The sequence below is a fragment of the Oryza sativa genome, chromosome 1 (genome assembly GCF_034140825.1).
Source record: "Oryza sativa Japonica Group chromosome 1, ASM3414082v1".
NCBI lineage: Eukaryota > Viridiplantae > Streptophyta > Magnoliopsida > Poales > Poaceae > Oryza > Oryza sativa.
In genome coordinates, this window is record NC_089035.1 from 42,146,471 (window position 1) to 42,171,947 (window position 25,477).

Below are 25,477 nucleotides of genomic sequence, written 5' to 3' on the forward strand. Positions count from 1 at the left end.
CACTCCACTGCCGCCAGCCAACCCTCCCGCGACCGCCGCGTGTATGCGCCGCCGTCGCCGACCAATCACAGGCCACAGCCGGCGCCGTCGCCTTCCTTCTCACGTCGCCGCCACCAAGGCCAACTCCCTCTTCCCCTCTGCAAACCGCCATTGACCACCGCCCTTCGTCGCCTATAAATAGCCGGCAATACCCCATCATTTCCTCACATCGAGCTTGAAGCTCTTTTCTCTCTCTCTCCCTCCATCCATGTCCGGCCGTCGCCGCCGTCGGCCGATCTCCTCCTTCGTAGTTCCCCTTCCTCTTCCCTTGCGCCACTATGCTGGCTCCACTCCGGCGAATCCATTTTGCCCATCTCCCCTTCCTTTTCCCCTTGAATCAAGCCACCACCACCCCTCTCTTTACCACCGGAGATAAGCTCTTCTACTCGCCGTTCCGGCCACATCCCTCTTCCTCTCTTCCATCCACCACCCTCCCCGGGTGCGCGTCGCTCGGGAACACAAACCTCCGCCGACGTCGCAGCCTCCCAGCCACTGGAGCACCGCCGCCCCACTCGGCCTCTCCTCTCTCTTCTCTCGGCTCACTGTGAGACAGAAAGAAGAGAACGAAAAGAAGAAGAAGAAAAGGAAAAAGAAAGGCTGACAGGTGGGCCTATACACAGTGCATTTTCACATTTCTAGATTTAATTCAAATCATATTCTTTAGAAGCCCATATCTCCTAAACAGTAGATCCGATTCCAGTAAAACTTGGACATAAATTCATCTAAATTCAAATGCTTCATTTTGAAACCCAATTTGCTATTTTATTTGAATTTATTCAAATACCGTTTGAATTTATATTTGTCTTTCAAATATTTTCTTTTATCCCAAACTACCCCTTAAGCCACTAAAAAGCCGCCGGTTGAAACTTTACGCCTTCCATGGGGACGTTCGCGGTTTACTATCCCCGACGTTGAACCGTTGGTTGTAAAGCCCGGCAAAACCCAAACCCAAGGTCGAAGTGCTGCTCTCGACACTCCACGCCTCGATGCGTACAACGGTCGGAGCTCACTATTCCCTCGACCTTTACAGCACGCCGCACAGTTAGTTCTTGAGCTCTGTGTGATCCTAACCACTCCGCCGCCACTCACGGTTGTCGGAGTAACACTTCCACACCGCTAAACTTCCTATTCCTCTAACCGTCATGCTGTCTGTTGACACCGGCTAAAGAAGATACCAAATCAAGTCGTTATGCTACCCAACTCTAGCAACGACTAGCAAACAACTAAACCTTATACTACCTAAACCTACCGCCAGCAAATACTAGCCCAATAATCCCTATACCCTATAAAGGAAATAGAATATACCCTAAACCATAGCCCTTTTAACCATTTATCGTTCTCTTTCTATTTTATGGCTTTTATTGAATTTGGCTCTTCCTTCAAGTAGAGTCTATTATCTTTTGGATGGCAACCTATGGTATTTCAAGAATCGATAATCAGGCTGCTATATTGGATTTATTTACGTTGGAGCAAGGCAAGTTATTATCCCTCTCCTTTGAGCATAATTGTCCCATATTCCATGCCTCTATTATTCTATGCATTAGTCATACATGATTTCAAATGCATAACCTGAACATAGTAAACCAAATATGCTAGCTTTTGCTTAGCCTTGCCTAGTTAGATTGCATAAAAATATAATAAACTTAGATTGGGACAGTACGTAGGAATTGGTTGATTTCCGGGTGGCTAGTGCTGTCTCAGTCGATATAATTGTTCACCAAATACTTATGTCAAACGAACAGGTATGACCGCAGCTTCTAGAATGGGGATATACCTAGTTATTATGTCAATTAATAATGTGGTATCTCTGTGTAGTGGTTCTTATTTAAGTTCTCGCGCAGGAGGCAAACTTACGCCGAGCAGGGCGATTGTAATATTTACCGAGGCGCAGGTAAATATCTTGATTATCTCGCGAGCTGTATGTGTGAATTGTGAAAACCTGATTGAGATGACGGGGGGTCTCTCAACTAGTTCTCTCGAAAAACCTCGAGAACGCCAGAACTACTCTCGCTGCTGATAACGTTACGTTCAGAGCGCATGAGGACTAGAGTTCACGGAACAGGTACCACTATTGTTAGTAACCTAATACTGGGCCATGACTAAGCTAATGATTATTGGCAAGTTATGGACTGCGGGTAAAGCGTACATCTACTGCAGTATGAATATTCTTAAAACTATTCGAATAGCCGTGCTCATGGACTTGAGTATCGGGACTCATATGGTATTTGGTTAGAAACCTAATTGAAGATTTTATTAAATATTGATGCATTTCAAACATCATAGGCTTTGTCCCTCTTTATTCTCAGCTTTCTGCAAGTAAATCTAGCTCTACTAAGATATTATCATTTCATGCATTCAATATTGAATATAATAGCTTGCTGAGTACATTGTACTCACCCTTGCTTCAACCCCACCTTTTTAGAGTCATTTTGGAGATTTTGCCAAAGCCGGGAGTTTAATCATATAAGTTAGTTTCATTCCAACTTAACTTCCAAGTCTAGCGTAGTTAGATGGTTTAAGTCTATAGCAAAACATTAGAGTTGAGTCATTCTATAGCTTCTGTTGTAATAATAGTTAGCCACAAACTTGTAAATACCCTATTATGTTATAATAAAATCTCCTTTAGAGACATTCAAATGTATGTAATGAAAATTCAGATTGTTGAACCTGTATCAATCTACTGATTCAGGGCTTGATACAGTTAAATATATCGGTTTTCGAATCATTAGTTTCGGGACCCGACAGTTATGTACTTGCTAGTTCAACAATATATCAATGGCGGTGTATGACTGACATCCTGTGGTTGAAACTTGTAGGAGATGCGAGACTGTGTCCAACGTGGCAAAACTAAAGGATATATACCTTGACAGTGCTCAAACTTGATGGTCATGCATGAAGTCTCATGCTATGATCGTCTGGTCATTGGTGAACGTTGAAACAGTTATATTCTTTGGAAATGAGTTCTGTATGCACTATACTTTCTGCAATCAAATGTATGCATTGTGTAGCGTAACTCATAAACTATAAACGAACCTATGTGATACGTTATTATAGCCCTTTCATCTTCTACCCTATAGTTAAACAAAGGAAAAAGTCCAAATACCCCCCTAAACTTTGGATGGAAGTCCATCTAGCACCCTAAACATTAAAACCGGACATTCAACCCCCTAAACTTTGCAAAACCGTTTATATTACCCCCTAAGGTGGTTTTGGATGGTGGTTTTGCATATTTTAAAAGCTTAAACGAATAACTTTAAATAACATATATAACATATTTACATATCATCAGTTGTAAGTCATCAATTTATACTTATACAGCGATACCGTGCTATTATTATGTTGGTACTTGTTTGTAAGAGAGCTAAAAAGTGGTAAAAAGAAAGATTTAAGTGGAGATTTTAATATATATGTCTGATGTGTATGTCACGTGATCAAACTCATCCAATTTATATACGAATTAGATAAAAACCACTATACAAAACCACCATAGTGGGTAATATGAACGGTTTTACAAAGTTTAGGGGTTGGATATCTGGTTTTAAAGTTCAGGGTGCTAGACGGACTTTTATCTAAAGTTTAGGGGGGTATTTAGACTTTTTTCTTAAACAAATGGTTTTACTCATTCATCATGTCACACGTCCAACGGTCGAAACCCATCTGAAGAATTTGGATCCAACGTCCTATATCAGCGCGCGTGTCCCCCACCTCCCTCCGCATCCTCTCCCGCATCTACCTCTCTGCCGCAACGCATCCTCTCCCGCACCTCCTTCTCTTCCGCAATCGCCGCGCCTCCTCCTCATCCGCGCGACCGCCTGTCGCGTTGGTGTGACCCAGGAGACCCTCGGCGCCGTGGTAGATCATGCGCGCGCAGCGCAGGAAGTCGTCGCTGTCGCCGGAGCCCGCCACGACGTGCAGTGCGGAGTCCCCCCGCGGCGTCGTCGCCACGTCCAGGAGCAGCGCCGCCGCGGAGGGTGATGGCGGTGGCGGCTGAGCGGGCGCTTGTTGTCCCGGGTCCGGCGGCCCCGCGACGTCAACGGCGCCTTGGTCCGGCGCCGGTGCGGCGCCGCCAAGAACGGCCTCCAGCCACTCGCGGTCACCGCGGCGCGCGGCACTGAGCAGCCTGGGATCCATCGATCGTCGGCGCAATCGCCGCACCGTAAACTGGAGACGGATTTGTGAGCTCTCGATGGGAAATGCTCGAGAACAAAACGATCGATTATCGATCAGGTAGACATGCCGAATTGGAGCAGGATTTGCCTTAGCTTAATTTAATTCCTTAACTAATAATTTGATGTTTTGACCTCTATCTATCTGCCTGTTTGCATAAAAATGGTGTGTTTTTTTTATCGTGTTCTTGGCTCAACGTGCAGCTCTCAATTATGTTCCCTGTGACAGCAACTTTTAGTTAAATAAATAATATCCATATTCCATATATGACTGGATGATTTGATCTGGACTAGCATAATTCAGTTTTTGCAAATATTGTCCAGTAGGTGGTTGTCATCTGGATGTTAGCGATTGTAGAGAGTTTTATTAAGTAGTTCAGCTACTAGCTTGGTGGTATCAGTACATTTTTTAGAGAGTTTTATTAAGTTCGTTTCTGAACCATGTAGATGAAATAACGGAATTGGAACTTATTTGGTCAAGTATATCAGTTATTAATTCTATTACACCAGAAAATTACATTGTTTCATCGCATTTAAAGGCTACAGGTATTTTTCTTTTTTACGGAATGATCAAACCGAATCAGGGGATACACTGCAAATTATATCTTCTCACCCTAGAGGACTTCTATATGGAGTGACTATATCAAATGTTTTGCCTTTTATGCTGATCTAATTAGTCTGCTGATCGTTACGGAGATGTTGGTCATTTCCAACTCTTAATCTTGCTAATTTTTTTTCCTTCTTTTGCTCCTTGATAGGCTTGCTTGGCAAGGAATCTCCCCCACAAAATTCAGAAAAGAGGAGGGACTGCATAATCAGGTACTGCATACTCTCCCTCACAGCTTCAGTAATGCTTGCATGAAAAAGGTATTAAAAAAGGCTCTCTGCAAACAAAATTCATTTCTTTGCCATTTGCTAAGCTTATGGTCTTTAACAACTAAGAATTGCTTTATTAAAGAAAAATCAAAGTAAATATGAGTGATCTTAAGTGTTGTAAATTTGATGGTAACAGCGTAGAAGCACATGGATTTTATGCTGCTATGTTGCTCTAACACAAGTTTGCCAAACATTTATGCAGCATCTCCATTTTCTGTATGGGGGTGGTTTATTTTGTGTACAACAGTGAGATATTACTCCCAGTGAAATTTCTACAGATTTTAATAAACATATTTAAATATGATCCATTCTCTAAAAATATGAAATGTTTTTTAAGCATGTGTATGCGCAAACCATGGTTACAGTTGCAAGCCCGTTCTGTTCTTGAGGCTGTTTGGAATCGCCTCTTGCTGTGTATTGTTCTGCACAAACCTGTCAAGGAATAACAAGCAGTACAATTTGTTGCTCCAGGATGGTTTCAACTTTCATATAAATTATATCTGTTGTGATCTCTTCTCCGTACAATTAATTCCTTTTCAGAAGTTCCCCCTTGCTGCAGGGAGACCGAAGCTTTTTTCATTATTGATGTTATAAGATATTATTGATATATTTTAATCACATCTTAACTAACTTGTACTTGTATGAGATTTGCAGTGTTCCAAAATTTTGATATGTGATTTGAACCTCTGAAGTAGGACTACCCAACTAAAATTCCTGATTACTCTTGCTCTGTCACTACACGCCTCCACATCCCTACATCCGAGGCTCCTACTCGGCGACTCCGATTGGCAATTGAAGGTCAGTGGTTGATAGCTCATGCCTCATTGCTCATAGGCTTGTAGCTCAAGCTTAGGTTGCCAATTTGTGATTTGTGAATGAATGCGAATAAGTTTCTGCTGTCATGGAATGTTTTGGTATTGGCCTATTGGGTAAGACGTGAATAGGAATGGGGAAGTAGTAATCTTTTTAAGGGTTGTTTGGAGAAATTGGAACACAGCTAATGCACTTGACAAACATGGGGGATGTACCTTGTGCACACCATAAAGCTCAAGAAAAATATAACTCAATTTGTACTGGTGTGGGGCTATAACTGATGCTCTTGATAGACATGATTTTAGTCCATTATTGTTGTTAAGGGATATTATTTCTATATTTGCATCAATTTTTTAACTAATTTGTAGTTGTAAATGGGATTTCGATTTCAGGTTCAGATAATTGCATTATCTATCTATTTGTGCGATTCAATGGAAATGTTCATAAATCAAGACTGTTTGATTCATGCTCTGCATGTTGATTTATATATTACTACCCTTTAGTTGAGCTTAATTACCGAAAAACCATGATGCCAATTATATATCCATATGCATAACAACTGATGTCAAGGGTTTATGATTTTTTCTCCATGTCCTCCAGATCGACGACGCCACCACTGGAACCCTCTCCAGTCTCAACCTCTCCGCGAACACGGTAATCATTGCACGATCACTTTCCTTCAACCATTACAGTTCAAATTCAAATTACGATATGTAATGCACAAGCCATTAAAATAAAGTTCTATGGGCTTATATGTACACTGCTGCCTTATTTTCATTTACTCATCAAAATTTGTCATTACTGTTGGAAACTGGAAAGCGCCTTTGGCTATATTTTGAATTTCATGCATTATACACATCAATTGACCGGAAATTTGTGTAAAATATAACCTGACTAATAATCTTTAGAGTGGTGTACTGCTATATTAATTTTCATTTTTTTAATTCTCAGGTTTGACCTCTGGATTACATCTTCAACTGGTAATAATCTTCAACTGTTTGCTTCCCTTTTTCACCAACTATGAGCATGTTTGGAATGTCTAAAAATAACAAAAAATAAATATAAGCTTCACAGAAAAAAAATCACATTCAGCGGTATAATTTTAAAATAAATCCAATTATATCCACGTTGCAAAAAAAATACTTTGGAAGTAAGGCTAACCTGTTGGACGTCGCCTCCATTGTCCCCTCTGCCGGTGACCGACGTCCTTGACTCGCCGTGAATCCCAGTCAATGCCGCCCAGGTACTTTAGTTTTTTTAAAGATCAACTGTATCAGACTCAAGCAGTGAGCCAAAGCTGATCGATTTTATTCCCTTATTTTCTGAGGATCTTAAAGAATAGTACATAGAGATTAGTTGCTGAAATTAATTTGCTCATGCTCGAAAGCAATTGGTAACCATGTGCTTTCCTGCTCTATTTACGTACAGATGGCGAACAATTGAGTCAATATTGGTACAAGGATTATTTTCGAGATAATTTCAATAATTATGCATACGATTGGAAATGTAGTGTTTAATCCTTCTATTCTGAGCATAATTTTGACCCATCGTGTTCTACACTTTTTGTAAAAATGATAGACCAGGATCTTAAGTAGGGGTGGGCAGAAAAAACCGAGACCGAAGACCGAACCCAAACAAACCAAAACCGAACCCGAACTACCCGAAGTTTCGGTCATCGGTCGGTAGTTCGGTCATGCACTCGAGAAGACCGAAGTTTTTTTGGGTAGTTCGGTCATTCTTCTCGGGTACTCGATGTAACCGATCTGTATAAAAACAGAGTTAAACATAGGCAAACATAGGCATGTGTTGGTGTTGGGCTCATGGGTTGGGTGGCTGGCAAGCCCATTAGTGATTAGTGTATTTCTCCACGAGACAAACAAGTCAACAAACCTAAGTCCCGAACCAGAATCTCGTCGCTTCGCCTCAAGCGCCGCCGCTCGGCCTACCCACTACCCCAATCTCGTCGGCTCGTCGGCGTTGCCGCGCCGCCGCGGCACTGCCCGCGCGCTGCTGCCGGCGTGCTGCCCCTCCGTGCGCCCGTCGCGGCGCGCACCGCCTGCTGCCGTGCAGCCGTGCTGCTGTCTACCCGACTGCTGAGATAGCGAGGGGGCCAATCGCCGAGCCGGAGGAGGAGGGGGCCATTGAAGTGAAGGTGACGAACAGAGCAGCACAATGGAGTCCATACAATCTTGTAATGTACTGTACGTATGAGCCTGAATCCTTCAACGCTTGATTTGTTTTGCAATCATGTTCTGATTGTTGTGTTGGCTGCCAATTGCCACATGCTGTATGCCTGTTCGGTCTGTACGGTCTAACCGAAGACCGAGACCGAAGTTTCGGCTAACCGAACTGTCGGTCTTGATTCTTGTGAGAGCAACTTCGGGTGTCAATTCTAGATAACCGAAATTTTTAAAGACCGAACTAACCGGACCGAAGTCTCGGTTATGACCGAACGCCTACCCCTAGCCTTAAGTGTGCTCATCCGATTTCGAATTCTTTTAGGTTTATTACAATTTCATTTGAGAAAATTTGTTTCTTGTATCCAGATCGGCGGCGAACCCCTTCACGTCGCGCTTTGAGCCGTTTCTGGAGCCGCCCATCATCGAGCCGTGCTTGGAGTGACAGTTCTAACTAAAAGACTACTGAGCTTAATTTTTTATGTAAAACACAAATGGTTGAGAAAACAAAAATATACATGATGCACTTTGATTGTCAGTCTTTAGGAAGTTATGATTCTTTAGGAGATAGATAAAAATATTTTATGATTCATTGTATAAAAATGACTTTATGGAAGCAACTATAGATGACACAGGGGAATGTCCAATAGCTATAGAGCTCAATTACTTCTTGCTGGAAACAAGCATAATTTCTTATTTTGAAGGAATCACATCAACCGAGACGAAACGTTTGATAGGTATTTGATCATTTAGAAACGATGGGAAGTGGCTACCGGCTTTTTGGAGTGGGACTGTAAATTATGAAGTTTTTACATTAACATTACTTATTGTTCATCCGTCAAATTACTCTGTAAATAACGTATTGATTTTGGCACATTGTCACATTGTCGAGGGGTCTGTCAAGGCAACTTGACAAACAACAAGGATTTTGGCAAAGCCAAAGAAAGAAGTCGAACCTACAGGGAAGAACAGAATATCATGTATCAAAACGTTCATGATTGGTGAGCAAATGTAGGTTCGCGTGATCAAAATTAATTCAGAAACTTATTTTAGAAAATAGTAAATTGCTAACTGGAATGTTACTCACCAATGTCCTCTTGTTTTGTACAACACGCCATCACCATTCAGGTGGAATATTGTGTGATTAATAAGATGATTAAATATGCACTTGTGTCTCTCTAAATATGCATTTCCGTCATCGACTAATTTTAGTAGTCGTTTCATATAAATATTGAAAGAAGACGTTAACGAGATAACCAACAATTCTTATATTGTGAAACATTGTCAAACTATTACTTTGACATTTGTGTCATATCAAACTGGTATTTGGGTTTATAAATTCATGCCCTCATGCTATCCTTAATGGGCTGCGACCAGCGTGTGCCATGTGTGATGAATAGAAAAATCAATATTTTTAAGTACATAAGCCAATTTAGAAAAATGAATGGAATTGGCCTATGGGAACATCCGAATTCGTGACATGTGGAAAATATATTTTCTTGTACTCTATATATTTTTTCTATTTGCGACATCCAAATTCATTTTAGAGTTTTATTAAAGATTAATATAATTGCACCGTAGCGTTTAGCACGGGCATATTACTAGTTACAATAATTGTCCTTTTGCGTGAGGGTGACCAACCATTGTTTTAGAATTATTTTTATTTGACGATCTTACTTTGTACTGACATTTAGCCATGAGGCAAAGTGGCAGAAATATAAAGTTTACCATTTATTTAGGTTTCAAATGCGAGACGATGGAAGCAAATTGGAAGAGAACACTAACGTTATTTGACCATGCAACTTAGCCATGCCAAGTACCAGTTCGACGCTTGTTGAACGGTGCAGAACCTTGGACGTGAGCTCAATTGGCATCGATCTGTAAAGCATACACCTATGCCCGCAGCAGCCGGCAATCGCTTGGCGGCCGACATCACTGCACGAGCCTATCCCTAATGGGCCGGAAGAAATTTCTATGGGGAAAAAGTACACAGTATCTTTCTTTGAGCAAGTATAGTATTGTCAATTACTAGCTTTAATTCATTATAGCCAATCTAATAGCTCATTTATACAATAGTTACATACTACACTATTAATATCTGGTCCCACATGTCATACACACATTGTGTATTGGAGTCCGTGCTATAGCTGGCTACAAATCTGTAGCCTGTTGACCTTCTCTCTCCTCATTTATCTGCTTAAAATATGTTTGCAGCTGGCTTATAGCCTGCTATTGTACCTGCTCTTAAGTATGATACCCCACAAAATTAACACTACCAAAATTTGCTGAGATTTTTCTTTTAGAAATGAATTGGACCAAGTCCCTCGTTTGCATGTATGTATGGATCGATGACAAAGCACAATACCACCCATCCGTTTTATATTACATAAGTTTCACCAAATTTATAAAAAAATGTAGCAACATTTTCAAATAAAAAACATACTATATAAATAAATTTGATATTATATTTGATGAAATTAATTTAGTGTTATAGTTGTTGCTAATTTTTCTAATGAACTTAATAAAGCTTAAAAAGGTTTAACTATAAATTAGTTAAAGTTAAAAGTTTCGAGTAATACAGAAAACGGTGGGAGTACAAGCTACCAAACCAACAACCGAACCTTTGTGGTGGGGAATATATACTGGGCGGGTCACCTGGCCGGAATCGATTAAATTATAAATTATCGTGCGTGCATGGGTTTCAGCCCCTCCATCGATCGATGTGATGTGATGCTGTGATGGGTTTCAGATTTTGATCGCACTACTAGTAGTACTCCTATTTAAATAATCCACGTTTCATTCTCGATCAATCAACATCAAATCAAATGGAATTTCAAGAAAAAAATTAATCAATCCCGCATGCAGCGCGGCCAACCGATCGTATGCGCGGGGCTGCGTTAATTTGCACCGTTTCCATGATGCATGCACTAAAGGGTTATTTGGTTTGCTATCAAAATTTGTCAAAGATTACCACACTTTATATTAGACAAGTTTGACTAAATTAGCATATTATTTGGTTCATAGCCACGCTTGTAGCAAGATTCTTTCTCATCTATTAGGGTCCCACATGTCATCAACTCATTAAAGTATGGCACAATCCAATCTTGCTAGCTAAGGCGTGGCTCATTTTTTTTAAGCCACAACTTAGACAAGTGTGGCGTAAAAAGTATGATGAATAGTGGCAAACTTAGTATAGCATCCAAATATGCCCTCCTTATATTCCAATTTTTTTCTTCAAACTTCTAACTTTTCCATCACATTGAACTTTCCTGCACCCATAAACTTTCAACTTTTCCATCACATCGTTCCAATTTCTTCAAACTTCTAATTTTGGGCTTAGTTTTCAAAACAAAAGCTTTTCACCTATTCTATCGAATGTTTAGACACATACATAAAGTATTAAATATGCATGGAGTATTAAATGTGGATAAAAAAATCAATTACATAGTTTACGTGTAAATTGTGAGACAAATCTTTTAAGCCTAAGTGCACCATGATTTGACAATATGGTGCTACAGTAAATATTTGTTAATGACAAATTAATTAGGCATAATAAATTTGTCTCACAGTTTCCTGACGGAATCTGTAATTTATTTTATTATTAGACAACGTTTAATCCTTCAAATATATGTCCATATATCCAATGTGACATCCAAAACAAAAATTTTTGCCATCTAAACCAGGCCAAGGTCCCGTCGGGCTTGCCTCCTTCCCTTTGACCTATCTATGCCATGATGCTCATGGCAGCTTAACTCTTATTGGATTTTCTTTTCTAACTGGATTTTATTCTAAAGATTAACCTTTGCTGTAACCAACTGAGCTACCAGAACCACTTGCCTAAAGTCTCTTTTCTTCATCTATGAGCATCCCAGTGGAGGAGTTTGCTCAAGAACCAAGAGCCGGCCAGGGAGTTGGATGAAAATTAAGATTTTTATGGCACACGCTTTTTAAACTGCTAAACGGTACGTTTCATGCGAGAACTTTCTATATGAAAGTTGCTCTAAAATATCATATTAATCTATTTTTTAAGTTTATAATAATTAAAACTCAATCACTCATATATCAATACCACCTCATTTTACGTAAAAAAACTTAATCTTCATCTCCATCTTCATCTTCAGAAGAAAAGAACACCACCTAAGTAGAGTGTTGTATTAGTTTTTTTACTACTGGCTCAATCTTGGGATAATTTACTATATATTATGATAAATTTATTTCCATTAGTTCGCGTGAATATTGACGGAATGGATATGCATCATCAATATCCATGCATCCATATATAAATACTTGTAGTCAGGCCGAAGATAAAGATTCACACCTCCTACTTCTTTCACGCAGCAGCGTACTCCCTATTTTAAATACAACCATAACTTTTTTATCCAATATCTAACCGTCCATCTTATTTAAAAAATTTATAAAAAAGTTTTAAAAATTAAGTCACACATAAATTACTATTTATATCTTATCATCTAATAACAATAAAAATACAAATTATAAAAAAAATTAAATAAGAAAGACGGTCAAACGTTGGACACTAAAACCCACAAGTACGCTTAATATGGGACATAGGGAGTAGTACTCTTGAAGGAACACATTTGTACATACAACAAATAGTGAGACAAATCATCATCCACTATTTGATACTCCCTCCGTTTCAGGTTATAAGACGTTTTGACTTTAGTCAAATTCAAACTGTTTAAAGTTTAACTGAGTTTATAGATAAATATAATAATATTTATAATACTAAATTATTTTCATCAAATCAATAGTTGAATATATATTGATAATAAATTTGTCTTAAATTGAAAATATTACTACTTTTTTCTATAGACTTAAATCAAATTTAATGTAGTTTGACTTTGACCAAAGTTAAAACGTCTTGTAACCTGAAACATAGGGAGTAGTACGAGTAGATGGGCGAGGCGTGGGATGGAGACGAAGAAGACAGCAACATAGGGCCTTTTTAGTTCGCGAAAAGAAAATTTTTGGCTATTACATCGGATGTTTGACCGGATGTCGGAAGGTGTTTTCAGACACGAATGAAAAACTAATTTCATAACTTGCCTGGAAACTGCGAGATGAATCTTTTGAGTCTAATTAATCTGTCATTAGCGCATGTGGGTTACTGTAGCACTCATGGCTAATCGTGGACAAATTAGGCTAAAAAGATTTGTCTCGCGATTTTCTCCTAACCGTGCAATTAGTTTTTTCTAAATCTATATTTAATACTCCATGCATATGTCCAAAGATTCGATATGAAGGTGTGTTTGGATCCCAGCCATTGAATGCCATAGCTACAGTATTTTCGCCGCGCTACAGTATTTTCTGAGGCGAACAAAATGTCCGCCACAGGACCTGTGGCGAGCCACGACGTGGCGTGGCATTCTAATGCCCTGTTTAGATGGGACTAAAACTTTTAAGTCCCTATCACATCGGATGTTTGAAAATTAATTATAAATATTAAACGTAGACTATTAATAAAACCCATCCATAATCTTGGACTAATTTGCGAGACGAATCTAATGAGCCTAATTAATCCATGATTAGCCTATGTGATGCTACAGTAAACATTCTCTAATTATAAATTAATTAGGCTTAAAAAATTTGTCTCGTGAATTAGCTTTTATTTATGTAATTAGTTTTGTAAGTAGTCTATATTTAATACTCTAAATTAGTGTCTAAAGATAGGGACTAAAGTTAAGTCCCTGGATCTAAACACCACCTAAGCCGCCAACCAAGCAGCCCCGGTATTTTTGGGAAAAATATTTGGGAACTAAACGAGGCCATACTTAATCAGCAGCTGCTGCCCAATCCGTCAATGGTTGGTGGGGTTTTTTAGTGGGCTGTCGCCGAGCGAGATTCCCAGTTCTCACAACTGGTTTAACTCTACATTTGATATCGAGGTACGTACACGTCTCTGGTTTGATATCAATTAATCTGTGTCTATGTGTCGCAACAATCGGTTCCCAGCATGTACGCGCGCGAAAACGGAACAATCTATTAGCGCGTGATTAATTAAGTATTAGCTAATTTTTTAAAAAATATAGATCAATATGTTTTTTAAATAACTTTCATATAGAAACTTTTTAGGGCATTTGTAAATTTTCCACTGGTTTTTTTAATATTGCAAGGATATCACTGGAATGATAGTACTAATGGCATTTTTGCAATTTTCTAGTGGCAGTTTTTTAATAACAATTCGGAGTAGTGGTAAATTTGTAAAAAAACAAACCGTTTAACAGTTTGAAAAGCGTGCGCGTGAAAAACGAGGTGGAGAGATGGGAACCAGCCGTTCCAAACACAGCCTGTGCCTTCTTCTTTTCTTAACATCTGTTAAAGTTTTTTCGACCCCCATCACCAACACCAAGGATCTTATATTGGATGCAAATGAGTATAGTAGTTGCGCTGCTGTAGTACCTAAACAATGCATGCGTCTTAATTTGGTAATCCCTAAACAACAACGATTGTTTTAATTATTAGAGATTAGTGGATAACCCGCCCGGGGTATGTCTACAATAGGAATTTCGCATAGAGGTATGGGTAGGATTGACATTTCACATCGTCAGATCAGATCAGATCTTGAGAAAGGGGCCGGCGGGGTGGGTGTGGAAGACTGCACACGTTGTACTACAACCCTAGCAGTCAGCTCTGCTTTCCCCAACGCGTTCTCAACCCTACTCCATCCCACTTCGTTGTCATCTCTGATGAATCTTTTCTCTCCTGCTGCAGGCTGCGTGTGCGCGGAGGAAAGGAATCTTTATGGAGCCAAAATTTCGCAGAGATAGGAATGGAATCCTTACGAAGCCAAAATTTCGCAGAGAGGAGGATATCTGTTTGAGGAAAAAAAGGACGGGGTCTCCCTTCCTGCAACAGAGTACGGATGAAGTCCAACATATGATTAGTGAAGTACTACTAGTAGCCTATTTGCTCTGCTTTCATTTCTTCTCTGGTGTTTGATTGATTGGGTGTGTTGATGATTTCTCATCGTTTCAAGATCCAGATGTGGTGCACCTACAGATGCAGTCTAGTTGCAAACCCTAGCTGCTAGGCTGTGTTTAGTTCACGTCAAAATTGAAAGTTTGGTTGAAATTGGAACGATGTGACGGGAAAGTTGTAAGTCTATGTGTGTAGGAAAGTTTTGATGTGATCGAAAAAGTTGAGATTTTAAAGAAAAATTTTGAAACTAAACACAGCCCTAGTATCAGATCGTTAGTGTTTAATACTACTACTATTTCTTCTCGCCCGGCGGTTTTATTTTTTTGCTTTCATTTGGTTGCTCAGTTGGACCGATGGATTTGCCGATTCATATTCAACATTATTATAAGTACTACTCCAAGCATGGCAACAATCAGTCTGATTGGTTGGTCGGCTGGATTGATTGAGCTGTGGTCTGTGGATTATTATTATCATTATCCTATTTTTACTTGTAACCTATATTTCCCCTGGTTTACATACACAGCCAGTGCGCTTTTAGCAGTATGTTTTACATGCTTTACTTTACATTAATCGTAATTTTTTTTTTTTTGCAGACCGCGTGATGATGTTACCGTTTGATGTGACGTACCTTAGTTTGTACGCGAGATTCAACAAGATGAAGGTAATTAAACGAATTACTTCTCTTGTGCTATGTCTACTACTCCTGTAGTACATGTGTTGCACTGTATTGCACTGTATTGACCCAGTAATTGGATTGTGAATACGCTCCATATGGGGCGTCCAATCTGGGGGACAAAAACAGGCGCCCCACATAGCTATTCATTCACTCATTTCTCTCTCCCGTATCTCACTCATCTCTCTAACTTATCTTCCTGCTCGTTTTCTCTCCTCTACTTTACTCTTTCTCTCTCTCACCAAGGCTTTGATGTGAGGACGAGGGCGCAGCGTCCCCGTCACTACTTAAAAAAACGATTTTTCATGACGACACCCTTTTATTTTTGCCGGCGGATTAATGAAACAAACGCTAGTAAAAACATATGGGAGGATTCTCGCTCATGAGCCGCCAGCGAAAACCGATTTTCGCTAGCGGAAACTTAGGAGGTACGTCATAAAAAATAACACTATTTTTTAGGCGGACCTCTTAAGTGTGGCGGTAGAGCACCGCTCGTAAAAAAAAATAAATCCCATTGCCCCACCACCCACAGCCCACCGCTCCTAACTACCCACCGCGCATTGGTTTCAATTTTCGCAAACAGTATTCTGACCGCTTGTGGAAAGTAAGGATTTTCACTGGCCTTTACCTGCTGGCGCGCCTGTGCAAATGTTTTTAGGCCGTCAGTAAAAATGTTTTTTCTAGTAGTGCGTAGCACCGCCACCGAAGATGGCGATGGAGAGGACGCCCGCAGCAGCGGCAAAGAGGAGGCGTGGGGCAGCCCATCGTGGCTAAGGAAGTTGAAGTACGTATCACCGGGTCATCGCGTTGCAGCACTTGAGGTTGTCGAAGGAAGCCTGATCCAACTAACGGAGAGGAGGAAGAAGCCAGACCTAGCCAGCATTGATTTTGTGAAATTTCCAGTGTTTCAGTCAATGCATTTTTGATGTTTCTTTTGTTGGATTGAAATGTTGTACCAAGTATTTTAATGTTGTTTCATTATTTTGTCTTCGATTCATTGCAGATGTGTAGATATTTTTGATTCACTGCAGATGTGTTGATATTTCACCAAATTGAATTTGAATGTTTTGTGTGAGACCAAAATGTTTCAGGCCTAAGGCCCTAATTGTAGTGTATTTTTATCACTATTTCTTTCATTTAGCTCGCAATCTAAGGCTTTAAAATTCATTAGGTGGAACGTCTTGTTTTTGCTGTTTAAGGGCATTAGCATTGCGATGCATTGTGTGCACGTACTACTATGCATCTATGCCACACGGGTTGGGTGCTTTTTTATACAACTAGTAACATGTAAAAGTGATAAGGGCTTAGTATCACATTCCTTGCTGTGATAATTGCAAATCAAACCTTGTATTTTTCGTGGGCTGTCCTACAGCAGACAATTCCATACTATGGTACGGTGCGCTCGCTCATAGACGGGTATCAATTTGATTTGTTGTTTTTACGATGCTGAACAATTTTATCTATCTGAGTTCCACCGCATAAATATGTAAATAGAGATGTTATATCTGTGGATGGGTAACCAACGACCACTTCCATTCACGTGAAGAGTTAAACTAAGTTTAAATTGTACTGTCATGCATCAAAATTAATTGATCCCCCATTACGTGACACCACTTTGAATCTTCTATCATGCCGCAGGGGCCGGTGGGCAAGGCGTCACTTATTTGCGGAGGAAAGGAAACCCATGATGCCAAAATTTTGCAGATAGGAGATGGAGGAGATTCAGTTCATTGTGTGCAAAAAAGACGACTGATCTCCCCCTGCAAATGTGTACGGAGGAAGCCTATGATTGGTATTACAACTCGTATTGATGAGCACTACACCATGGTACAGAGGCAGTAATATATCCCTACTTCTCTTAAATAAATTTGCTCTGTTTTTGCTGTGTTCTTTTCTCCACTGTTTGATTGTTTCTGCTGATGATTTTTACATCTTGCGTCCCATGGGGAACCCGTACGCCTGCAAACGTCCAGTTTCTAGGTAGATTAATACTCCGTCCGTCCCAAAAAGAATCAACCTAGGTTGAGTTTTTTTGGGACGAAGGGAGTACTCCCGATGAGGTGCACCTATATATAGAGCCTGCTTAGTAGAGCTCTAACTCCTAAATTTAACTTTAGGAGTTGGGTCTAGAGGGGAGTTGTGGAGCTACCTAAACCCAGCTCCACCTCTCTAGATCATTTTGTGAGAGCTCCACCCAGCTCCACTCCAATTTTAGGTCTCCAATTTTAGGTGGAGTTGAAACTGTTTTGTTGAGCTCTAGCTCTAGTGCCACAATATACAATTTCTACTAAAATATGACATGTTTTATATGATCTGACATGTGGGACGAAACTCTGATATGCTCACATAAGTATGGTCATATGGTGGATGAAAGAACTCATGAATCCCCCACGTGTCAGATCTGGGTTAAATTGGTCAATTATTTGGTGTTATGAAACAGTAGTGCTAAAACTTATGTGGTTTTGTGTAACTTGGACCATAATAAATAATACTAACATCTTCAATTTGTCCTAAAATAAGTTCCCAATGCTCCTTCAAATTGTCTGAAAATAAGTTCATCTTTAAAGTAATCATTGCATTGGAATATGCGAAAGTAGTGAATAATTGTATTGAAAGTAGATAAAGCGAGTAATAGTTGCATTGGGATTTTATAAAGTAGGAGTATTGTAGTCTAAAATAAACTTATTTTGAGATGGAGGCAGTAGTAATAGCACTCCCTATGAGGTGCACCTATAGATGCAGTCTACATGCCGTCTAGCTGGCCATATATGAGTGATTTATATTTTTTATAGTTTACTATTACTCCCTTTGTTTTATTAAAATATAAAAACTCTTGAAGTTATAATATTTTGTTAAAAAAAGAACCTACTACTTGTAAAAGGTGATTTTTACCACCAACTTACTTAAAATGCCTTACCCACACTACTACGAAAGGGTTTTTCTGCAAAAGGGCGAAAAGCATTTTTGCATGCGGTTGGGCCAGCCGCATGCACAGAAAGGTCTGCGAAAATCGCGATCTTTGCATGCGGCTAGGGCAACAGCATGCGGTTGCTTACATGGGCCGCATGCAAAAATAAAAATCTAAAAATCGCAAAAAAAATCATGCCGGCCACGCGTCGGCGTCGTGGGATCCCGCTGCTCCCACCGTTTGCTCCCACCGCTGCCCGTTCCCGCCGTCGGATCCAGGCGGGAGGAGGCCCGCCGCCGTTGCTCCCATCGACCACCAGCGTCGTCGTGGAAGTCGCCCACGCGTCGCCGCCAACCGCTCCTGCCAACAGATCTAGGCTGGAGGAGGCTGAGCTGTCGCCGTTGCCGCCACCGCCTTGTCGGCGGCGGGGAGGGGGGGGGACGGAGCCGGCCGCCGCCAACGGCGACAGTGAGGAGGGGATGGTGGTGGTGCCGCCGCCTACTCGCCTGATCCGCCGCCCCCGCTGCGCGCCCGCCGTCGCAGCAGCCGCTCCCTAGGGCGGTGGATCCAACCTTCCTGAGGGTGGCGCCGCCAAATCCGCCGCCCGCCGACGCCATTGCCACCCGTCCTGCTCCCGGTCGTCGCTGCCCGCTCTTGGAGAGAGAGCGGGGAGGACATAAGAAAACGAGAGATAGAAGAGGATAGGAAGAGAGAGAGAGAGGGGAGACTAAAATAGAGAGAGAGAGAGGAGATAGAAATAATTTGAAGTGGTGGGAGGGAAAAGAGAGTGGAGGGAGATGAAAAAAAGGGGTGATTTTTTTTGTTTGCGGGTATCTTAAGTGGTCCGCATGTAAAAATGCTAACTCATTTTTCCATGCGGGCTCTTAAGTGATTCGCATGCAAAAACGAGCTTATTTTTACATACAGACCTCTTAAGAGCCCACATGGAAAAAAAACGATTTTTCCATATGGGCGCCTTAAAGAGCCGTATGCGAAAATGCCGCTCGATTTTTCCAGACGCGACAACTTACGGTCCGTTTGCAAAAATCATGGGTCCCGTACAGAAAAATCGTTTTTGTAGTAGTGCCACTCCTTAACAAGTCATTTTTGCCCCTCCTTGCTGGCTGTGATGTCGAGGGCGATTTTGTTTTGTTTGCTTTTCTTTGATGGCTCCATTAAATTGGATCGATGGAACCAAAATACTTACTCCATGATCGATGGAGTACATGTTAGTAATATAAATCCATGATCCCAATCTAGAGTTCGGATTGCGTACTGTCACTTTTGTAAAGTAAATTGCACGTAACCATAGGTATTATGGTCTAAGTAATACAAAACCATATGGGTTTTGGCATGTGACACATAACCACGAGTATTACGAGTATTACGGTAGTGTTTCATAAAATCGCACAATTGACAAATTCTACTTAAATATGACGTGAGATGATAGTTTTATATGATCTGACATGTGGGATGAAACTTTTACATGCTCAGTGAAGTATGGTGGATGAAATAACTCGTAAACCACCCCCTCCCCTCCCCCCCTACATGTTAGATTTGGATTAAATTGGTTAATTATGTGGTTTTATGAAACAGTAGTATAACTTTGATATAATACCTACGGTTTTGTTCAAACATTTTTACGACTGTGCGATTATTTGTTGATGCACTTTACCCGAGTTTCTAGATTTATCATAAAAATTGGATTATCCATAATAAGAATTAGTTAATTCCTTCATTTGTACAGTCAAATACTAGCAATCAGTGAAAAAAATAGATTATACAGTATGTCGAGCCAAAAAAAAATCAGCTATCTCAAACCGGGCCAAAAGTTTCAGCTATGTCAAACCAAGCCTTCAACTTCCTGCCTGCCTTGCGGATCCCCAAACTCCCAAAGTCGAACATGAAGGCCCAGTAGTCTCTATTCGCACTTTCTCAACAAGGGGCAAAAAAAAATCTCTATTGGTCGTCGTACACTCGCTTCACTTTCCCCTTCCCTTCTACTCTCTGGAAACCCCTTTTCCCCGTCTCCCTTCTGGTGGACGAGGCGGCCAGGAAGGGGCGACGAGGAATTGGGAGGGAGATCTGCGGAGATGTCGAGTCTTTTTCGGTTCGGCCGCCGGAGATGGACGCTGTGCCGTGCGCTGACCGCCGGCGGCAGCAAGCAAGCCGAGGATAACTCAGGTCAATCCACTCGTCTCTAGGGATGGTCTAAGTTTTGTTTCCCTAGCTGATCTTGTAGATTAAAACCTTATTGATCTATGTGATGGTCTATTAAGTTGGGTTGGCTCGGATTTGTTTCCTAGTTGATCTTGCAGATTAAACCCTATTAATTTGTGTGATGGTCCATTAATTTGGCGAATTTGTTTCTCTCGTTTATATATATTAAAAAAATCCTCTGATTTGTACTGGGCGTGGAAACTGGGGATTTGTTTCTCTAGTCTGTTTGAGATCTGGTAGATTTGCTTGGCGTGGAGACTGGGGGAGGTGGGGGCAATGTCAAAGCAGTCCTTTTTTTTTACTCTATTGTTCGATCTTGGAGATTACCCCCCGGTAGATTTGTTCTTGTGGATTATTCCCCTGCTGCTGAGCTGTTGTTTGATCTTGTAGAGATTATCCCCTGCTACTGATCTATTATTGTTTGATCTTGTGAATTATCCTCTGCTGCTGATCTATTGTTAGAACTTGTAGATTATCCCCTGGTAGATTTGTTCTTGTGGATTATCTACCCTGCTGCTGATCTGTTGTTTGATCTTGTAGATTATCCCTGCTACTGATCTTTTATTGTTTGATCTCGTGAATTATCCTCTGCTGCTGATCTATTGTTAGAACTCGTAGATTATCCCCTGCTGCTGATTTGTGCTGTTATTTTCATGCTCGTTTTGGCTGTTTGGTGATGGTGTTTTTATGTGTTCTTTTGTATGCATGCAGGTGTTTTTCGAGATCCCGGCGAGCGTGGATTCAGCACAAGGCCCAATCTTTCTTTGGAACAGTTGAGTGTTGGCCCTGGGGACACTGCGGACTTACTGCGGAAAGTACTTCCAGGCATTCGTGATGCAAGTAAGACCTTTGCTATCCCTGCGTTGAAGCAAGTGTTTGAGGACAGCATTCGTCCACTACTTGTTTCAAAGTGTTTACTCATTCACCAGCCTCTTGATAAATCCATGAAAACTTTCAACCAAAGAACAAATAACCTGTTGAAGAAGTCTCCACGCTACCTCAGTGCCCTAGATGTGACCACAGAAAAGGAAATCCTGCTGGAAGATGAATGGACTTTGTTCCTTGAGCACATCTTTAAACATAGGGTCATTGTTGTAGATGATTGGACAAAGTGCTACGGGACCGTTCAGACCTTCCTCCACTCGAGTGATGCTGAATCATGCAGTGATTCTTTCAAGGGGGAGTGTGATGCTTCATTCTGTGAGCAAACTGGAAAGGCAAAACTTGCCTTTGTCATCTTTAAAGAGGGTAAACTTGTCTGGGCTGAGGTTTTCCATGAGGTACCTTGCAAGAGTGTTGTGGAGGCAGAGGCTTTGGCAGTCATAGCTCTCCTCTTCAAGCTTATTGACCTTAACTTGTTAAGAGGGACTGTTTGGACCGACAACAAGGTCTGTTATAATGTGCTGAATGGTGAATATGAGATAAAGGTTGATGATCCCAACAGGTCGCTGTTTCTGTTTCTGAGGAGTTTGAGAGGTCGCTTTGAGTCCTTGACCCCGGTCTGGAAACCCAGAGAACTACTGCTGATCCCAGATCGTCTGGTTAGTATGGTTGATGACCCCCTGATATCAAGGAATAGATTGGTACTCAGTATACTGGAAAAAACAGTTCCAATTCTTAGTCAGCCGCAGTTCAGGATATCATGGAGCAGCTATCTGCGAACAATTTTTGGTATGCTCTGTTTCCTTTTTTTTGCCCTGTTATAACATGTTGTTTCAGATTATGCGTGTTTCAGATATAATTTGTACTCTTGCATTTTTCAATTTTTGGTATGCTCTGTTTCCTTTTTGCCTTGTCTGATGATAAAATAAAAATTGCTCTGCTCGACACTAATGCGGGCGACTAACTAGCAAAAAGGCCTTGTTTTTGTGGGTGCGCCAGTTCCAAAAACTCGTGTTTTTTACTCTTTTGGCAGTTATATTTTTCTATTTTGTACACGCCGCTCTGTAGACTCTTAGTCCGTCCAGCACTCCAGCCCCTACAGATATGAATGCTCCATATATAGGCATCTTAACTGGGGAGTCATAAGAATACTCGGTTTCAGATGAGATGAGTATTGTAGTAGTCAACACTTACAGCTCACATGCACATATTCACCAGAAGTGTCTTGGCCCTTTGACACGTTCCAGATTGATTTTTAGTCTGGCAAGTAAAGCGCGATTTGTATAAATGCATTGCCTCAATGTTCGGTAGTTAGAACATTCATAAGATAATTATCAGATCAGTGGTTCAGTACTTCAGTTTTTTACATCCTACATTGTTTGGGTTATAGTCACATTTGCTGCTTACTCTGTCTCTCCTTATGTATTTAATTTGTCATGTTTTCTTTTTTTCCTCTGTTATAACATTGTTGTTTCAGATTGTGCTTGTTTCAGATTTAATTTGTACTCTTGCTTCTTTTTTTTCCAGACAAACGTGATGGTGGAAAACAAATTTCTAACACAACAAATGAAATTAAGGAATCAGATGAATCCGAGGATTCAATCTGTTGGGTTAAGGCTGATGATGAAGAAGCTGAAATTGCTTCCTTTCTTGAAATTATGAAAACTTTTTCAGCCCATCGCTTGCTTATTGTGGTTGACAACTTTGAAGACAAATCTCCTCATTATCAAAAGTTAATTAAGGATCTCTCTCAAAAGTTTTACACGTGTTGGATGAGTAAAGAAGGCAGTGTCACAATTGTGGAGTATGACTCTCCTAACACTGAAGAGAAAGAGACCAAAAGATTGGTGGTTATGTTTGGTGGGACAATGGCACTGGATGAATATATCCACCAAAAAAATCTCTGTACAGTTGTTTTGGTGAAGACATCTGAGATTAAGCTGCTAAGAGATGCTGGAATCGAAGAAATAAGTGCTAAGACACTTCTGAGTTTTCGCAACAGTAAGTTTGTTTATCTTTTTTTCAGCTTTTCTCGTAGTTTTTTTGTGACTTGCTATGTAAATTTAATGAAAATTATTTCTTTGCAGTCAAAGCAAAACCAGTTGTGCCAAAGAAACCTCGGGAGGATGAGGATCTAGAGAAGGGGGGGGGGGGGGGGGGGGGGGAGGGCAGGTGGTGAATAGGATGAGGAGAGGGCAGGTGTGAAGATAAGGTGGACAACTCACTGAACTTCAGTCTTTTGCATGATTCCTTGCGACGGCAGATTCCTTCGGTCTTTTACATGTTTGATACTTTGATGCATCGTTGAGACAGTTTTTTTTGTACCTGAATCATGATGTTCATGTCACAACCGTACGTGATGCTCAAGTAATCTTATCTGACAATGTAGCTTAGCTAACTAAAACATATGAAGATAAAGGTGGACAACTCACTGAACTTCAGTCTTTTGCATGATTCCTTGCGACGGCAGATTCCTTCAGTCTTTTACATGTTTGATACTTGATGCATCGTTGAGACAGTTTTTTGTACCTGAATGAATCATGATGTTCATGTCACAACCGTACGTGATGCTCAAGTAATCTTATCTGACAATGTAGCTTAGCTAACTACAAACATATATCTCTATGAAGAACAATGCAAAATCTATATAAACTTGAGCACCAAGCTTGTGATTGCCATATGACACACATACTGCATTGAGATCAGACGAGCACCGAATGAGGATCGCCGTTTTCCCCGCCAAAAAAATGGGGTCGGAGTTTTGGCGGTATATTTTCTTTTTGTCCTTTTCATTTTTCCATCTCTCTTCGTTAATTTTTTTTCCCAATCTCTCGTTCCATCAGGATGTACGTTTTCCTCCGCGCGAAGCAATCTGGACCGCTGAAATTTGATCGAACGGCCTGAACATGCCCAAATTATATTAGACAGGGCTCACATCATACACCGAATTAAAGCCCAGGCTCACGAAGTTGGGGATCGCTAGTTGGCGCATACGCAGCGCTTTGTTGGGATAAGGCGGTTAGACTAGTATTAGTCTTAGATAACAACAGTTTGAGATAATGACGGTAGTAGATAAGATTTTTCTTTTTTCCGCGAGATTTTTTTACTAACAAATTGAAAAGAAAAAATATATATCTAAAGTCAAATTTTGAAAATTTTAAACCCAGATTTGAAAACTTTTAACTCAAAATTTAAATTTTTTAAGTCAAAATTTGAAAACTTTCAAGTTTTCATCTCAAACTTGAAAACTTTCAACTCAGATTTGAAAACTTTCAACACAGGTTTGAAATTTTTCAACCAAGATTTGAAAACTTTCTATTCGGATTTAAAAACTTTTAACTCGAGATTTGAAATTTTCGAATTCAGATTTGAAAATTTATAAGTTAAGATTTGAAAACGAATTAGCAATCACCCATGAAGTTAGGACCTGTTTAGTGCAGCCTAAGAGTTTTACGTAAAATGATAGCAGAACTGAGTGGAGCGCTCTCACAAAATTTTAAAAAAGGTGGAGCTAGGTGTAGCCCGGAAAAGCTAGCTCGCGCACGCGCCGCCAGCGTGCGTTCCGGGGGAGTTAAGACGTACTAAGTAAGTTAGCTAAGGATAATTACGAAATTAAGAGTAGATTTTTTCTGGAGATTTTTTTACTAACTGATTGAAAACTTTCGAGTTGGATTTAAAAACTCTTGACTTAAGATTTAAACTTTGAAGTCAAATTTTAGAAACTTTCAACTTAAACTTTTAAAATTTCAACTCGAGATTTAAATTTATAAGACAAATTTTAAAAACT

The 25,477-nt window shown here is 40.4% G+C and overlaps 1 protein-coding gene and 2 long non-coding RNA genes across 9 annotated transcripts; all 3 read left to right on the forward strand.

The window, feature by feature from the left end:
* The first annotated feature begins 336 nt into the window (after positions 1–336).
* LOC136354925 (uncharacterized) lies at positions 337–8,767 on the forward strand. 4 transcript variants are annotated; one of them, XR_010738804.1, is made up of 6 exons: positions 337–643; positions 4,964–5,024; positions 5,736–5,879; positions 6,495–6,548; positions 6,846–6,874; positions 8,441–8,767. It is a non-coding gene; the product is annotated as an uncharacterized lncRNA (long non-coding RNA). The 4 variants fall into 4 exon arrangements; XR_010738802.1 differs by lacking the exon at positions 337–643 and adding an exon at positions 3,755–4,266 and having other exon boundaries at positions 6,846–7,137; XR_010738801.1 differs by lacking the exon at positions 337–643 and adding an exon at positions 3,755–4,266.
* On the forward strand, positions 1,404–3,092 carry LOC136354926 (uncharacterized). The gene is made up of 3 exons (XR_010738805.1): positions 1,404–1,513; positions 1,881–1,930; positions 2,856–3,092. It is a non-coding gene; the product is annotated as an uncharacterized lncRNA (long non-coding RNA).
* Positions 8,768–14,686: 5,919 nt separating the features above from the next.
* LOC4326061 (uncharacterized) lies at positions 14,687–24,141 on the forward strand. Of its 4 annotated transcripts, none has more exons than XM_015755386.3 (6): positions 14,687–14,977; positions 15,601–15,668; positions 17,319–17,518; positions 21,520–22,479; positions 23,218–23,691; positions 23,778–24,141. In XM_015755386.3, exons 3-6 carry the CDS (start codon positions 17,491–17,493, stop codon positions 23,867–23,869), a joined length of 1,554 nt encoding a protein of 517 aa, XP_015610872.2. In that variant the 5' UTR covers positions 14,687–14,977; positions 15,601–15,668; positions 17,319–17,490; the 3' UTR covers positions 23,870–24,141. The 4 variants fall into 4 exon arrangements, with proteins under 4 accessions (XP_015610872.2, XP_015610869.2, XP_015610861.2 ...); XM_015755383.3 differs by having other exon boundaries at positions 14,687–14,972; XM_015755375.3 differs by having other exon boundaries at positions 14,687–14,945.
* The last annotated feature ends 1,336 nt before the right edge of the window (positions 24,142–25,477 follow it).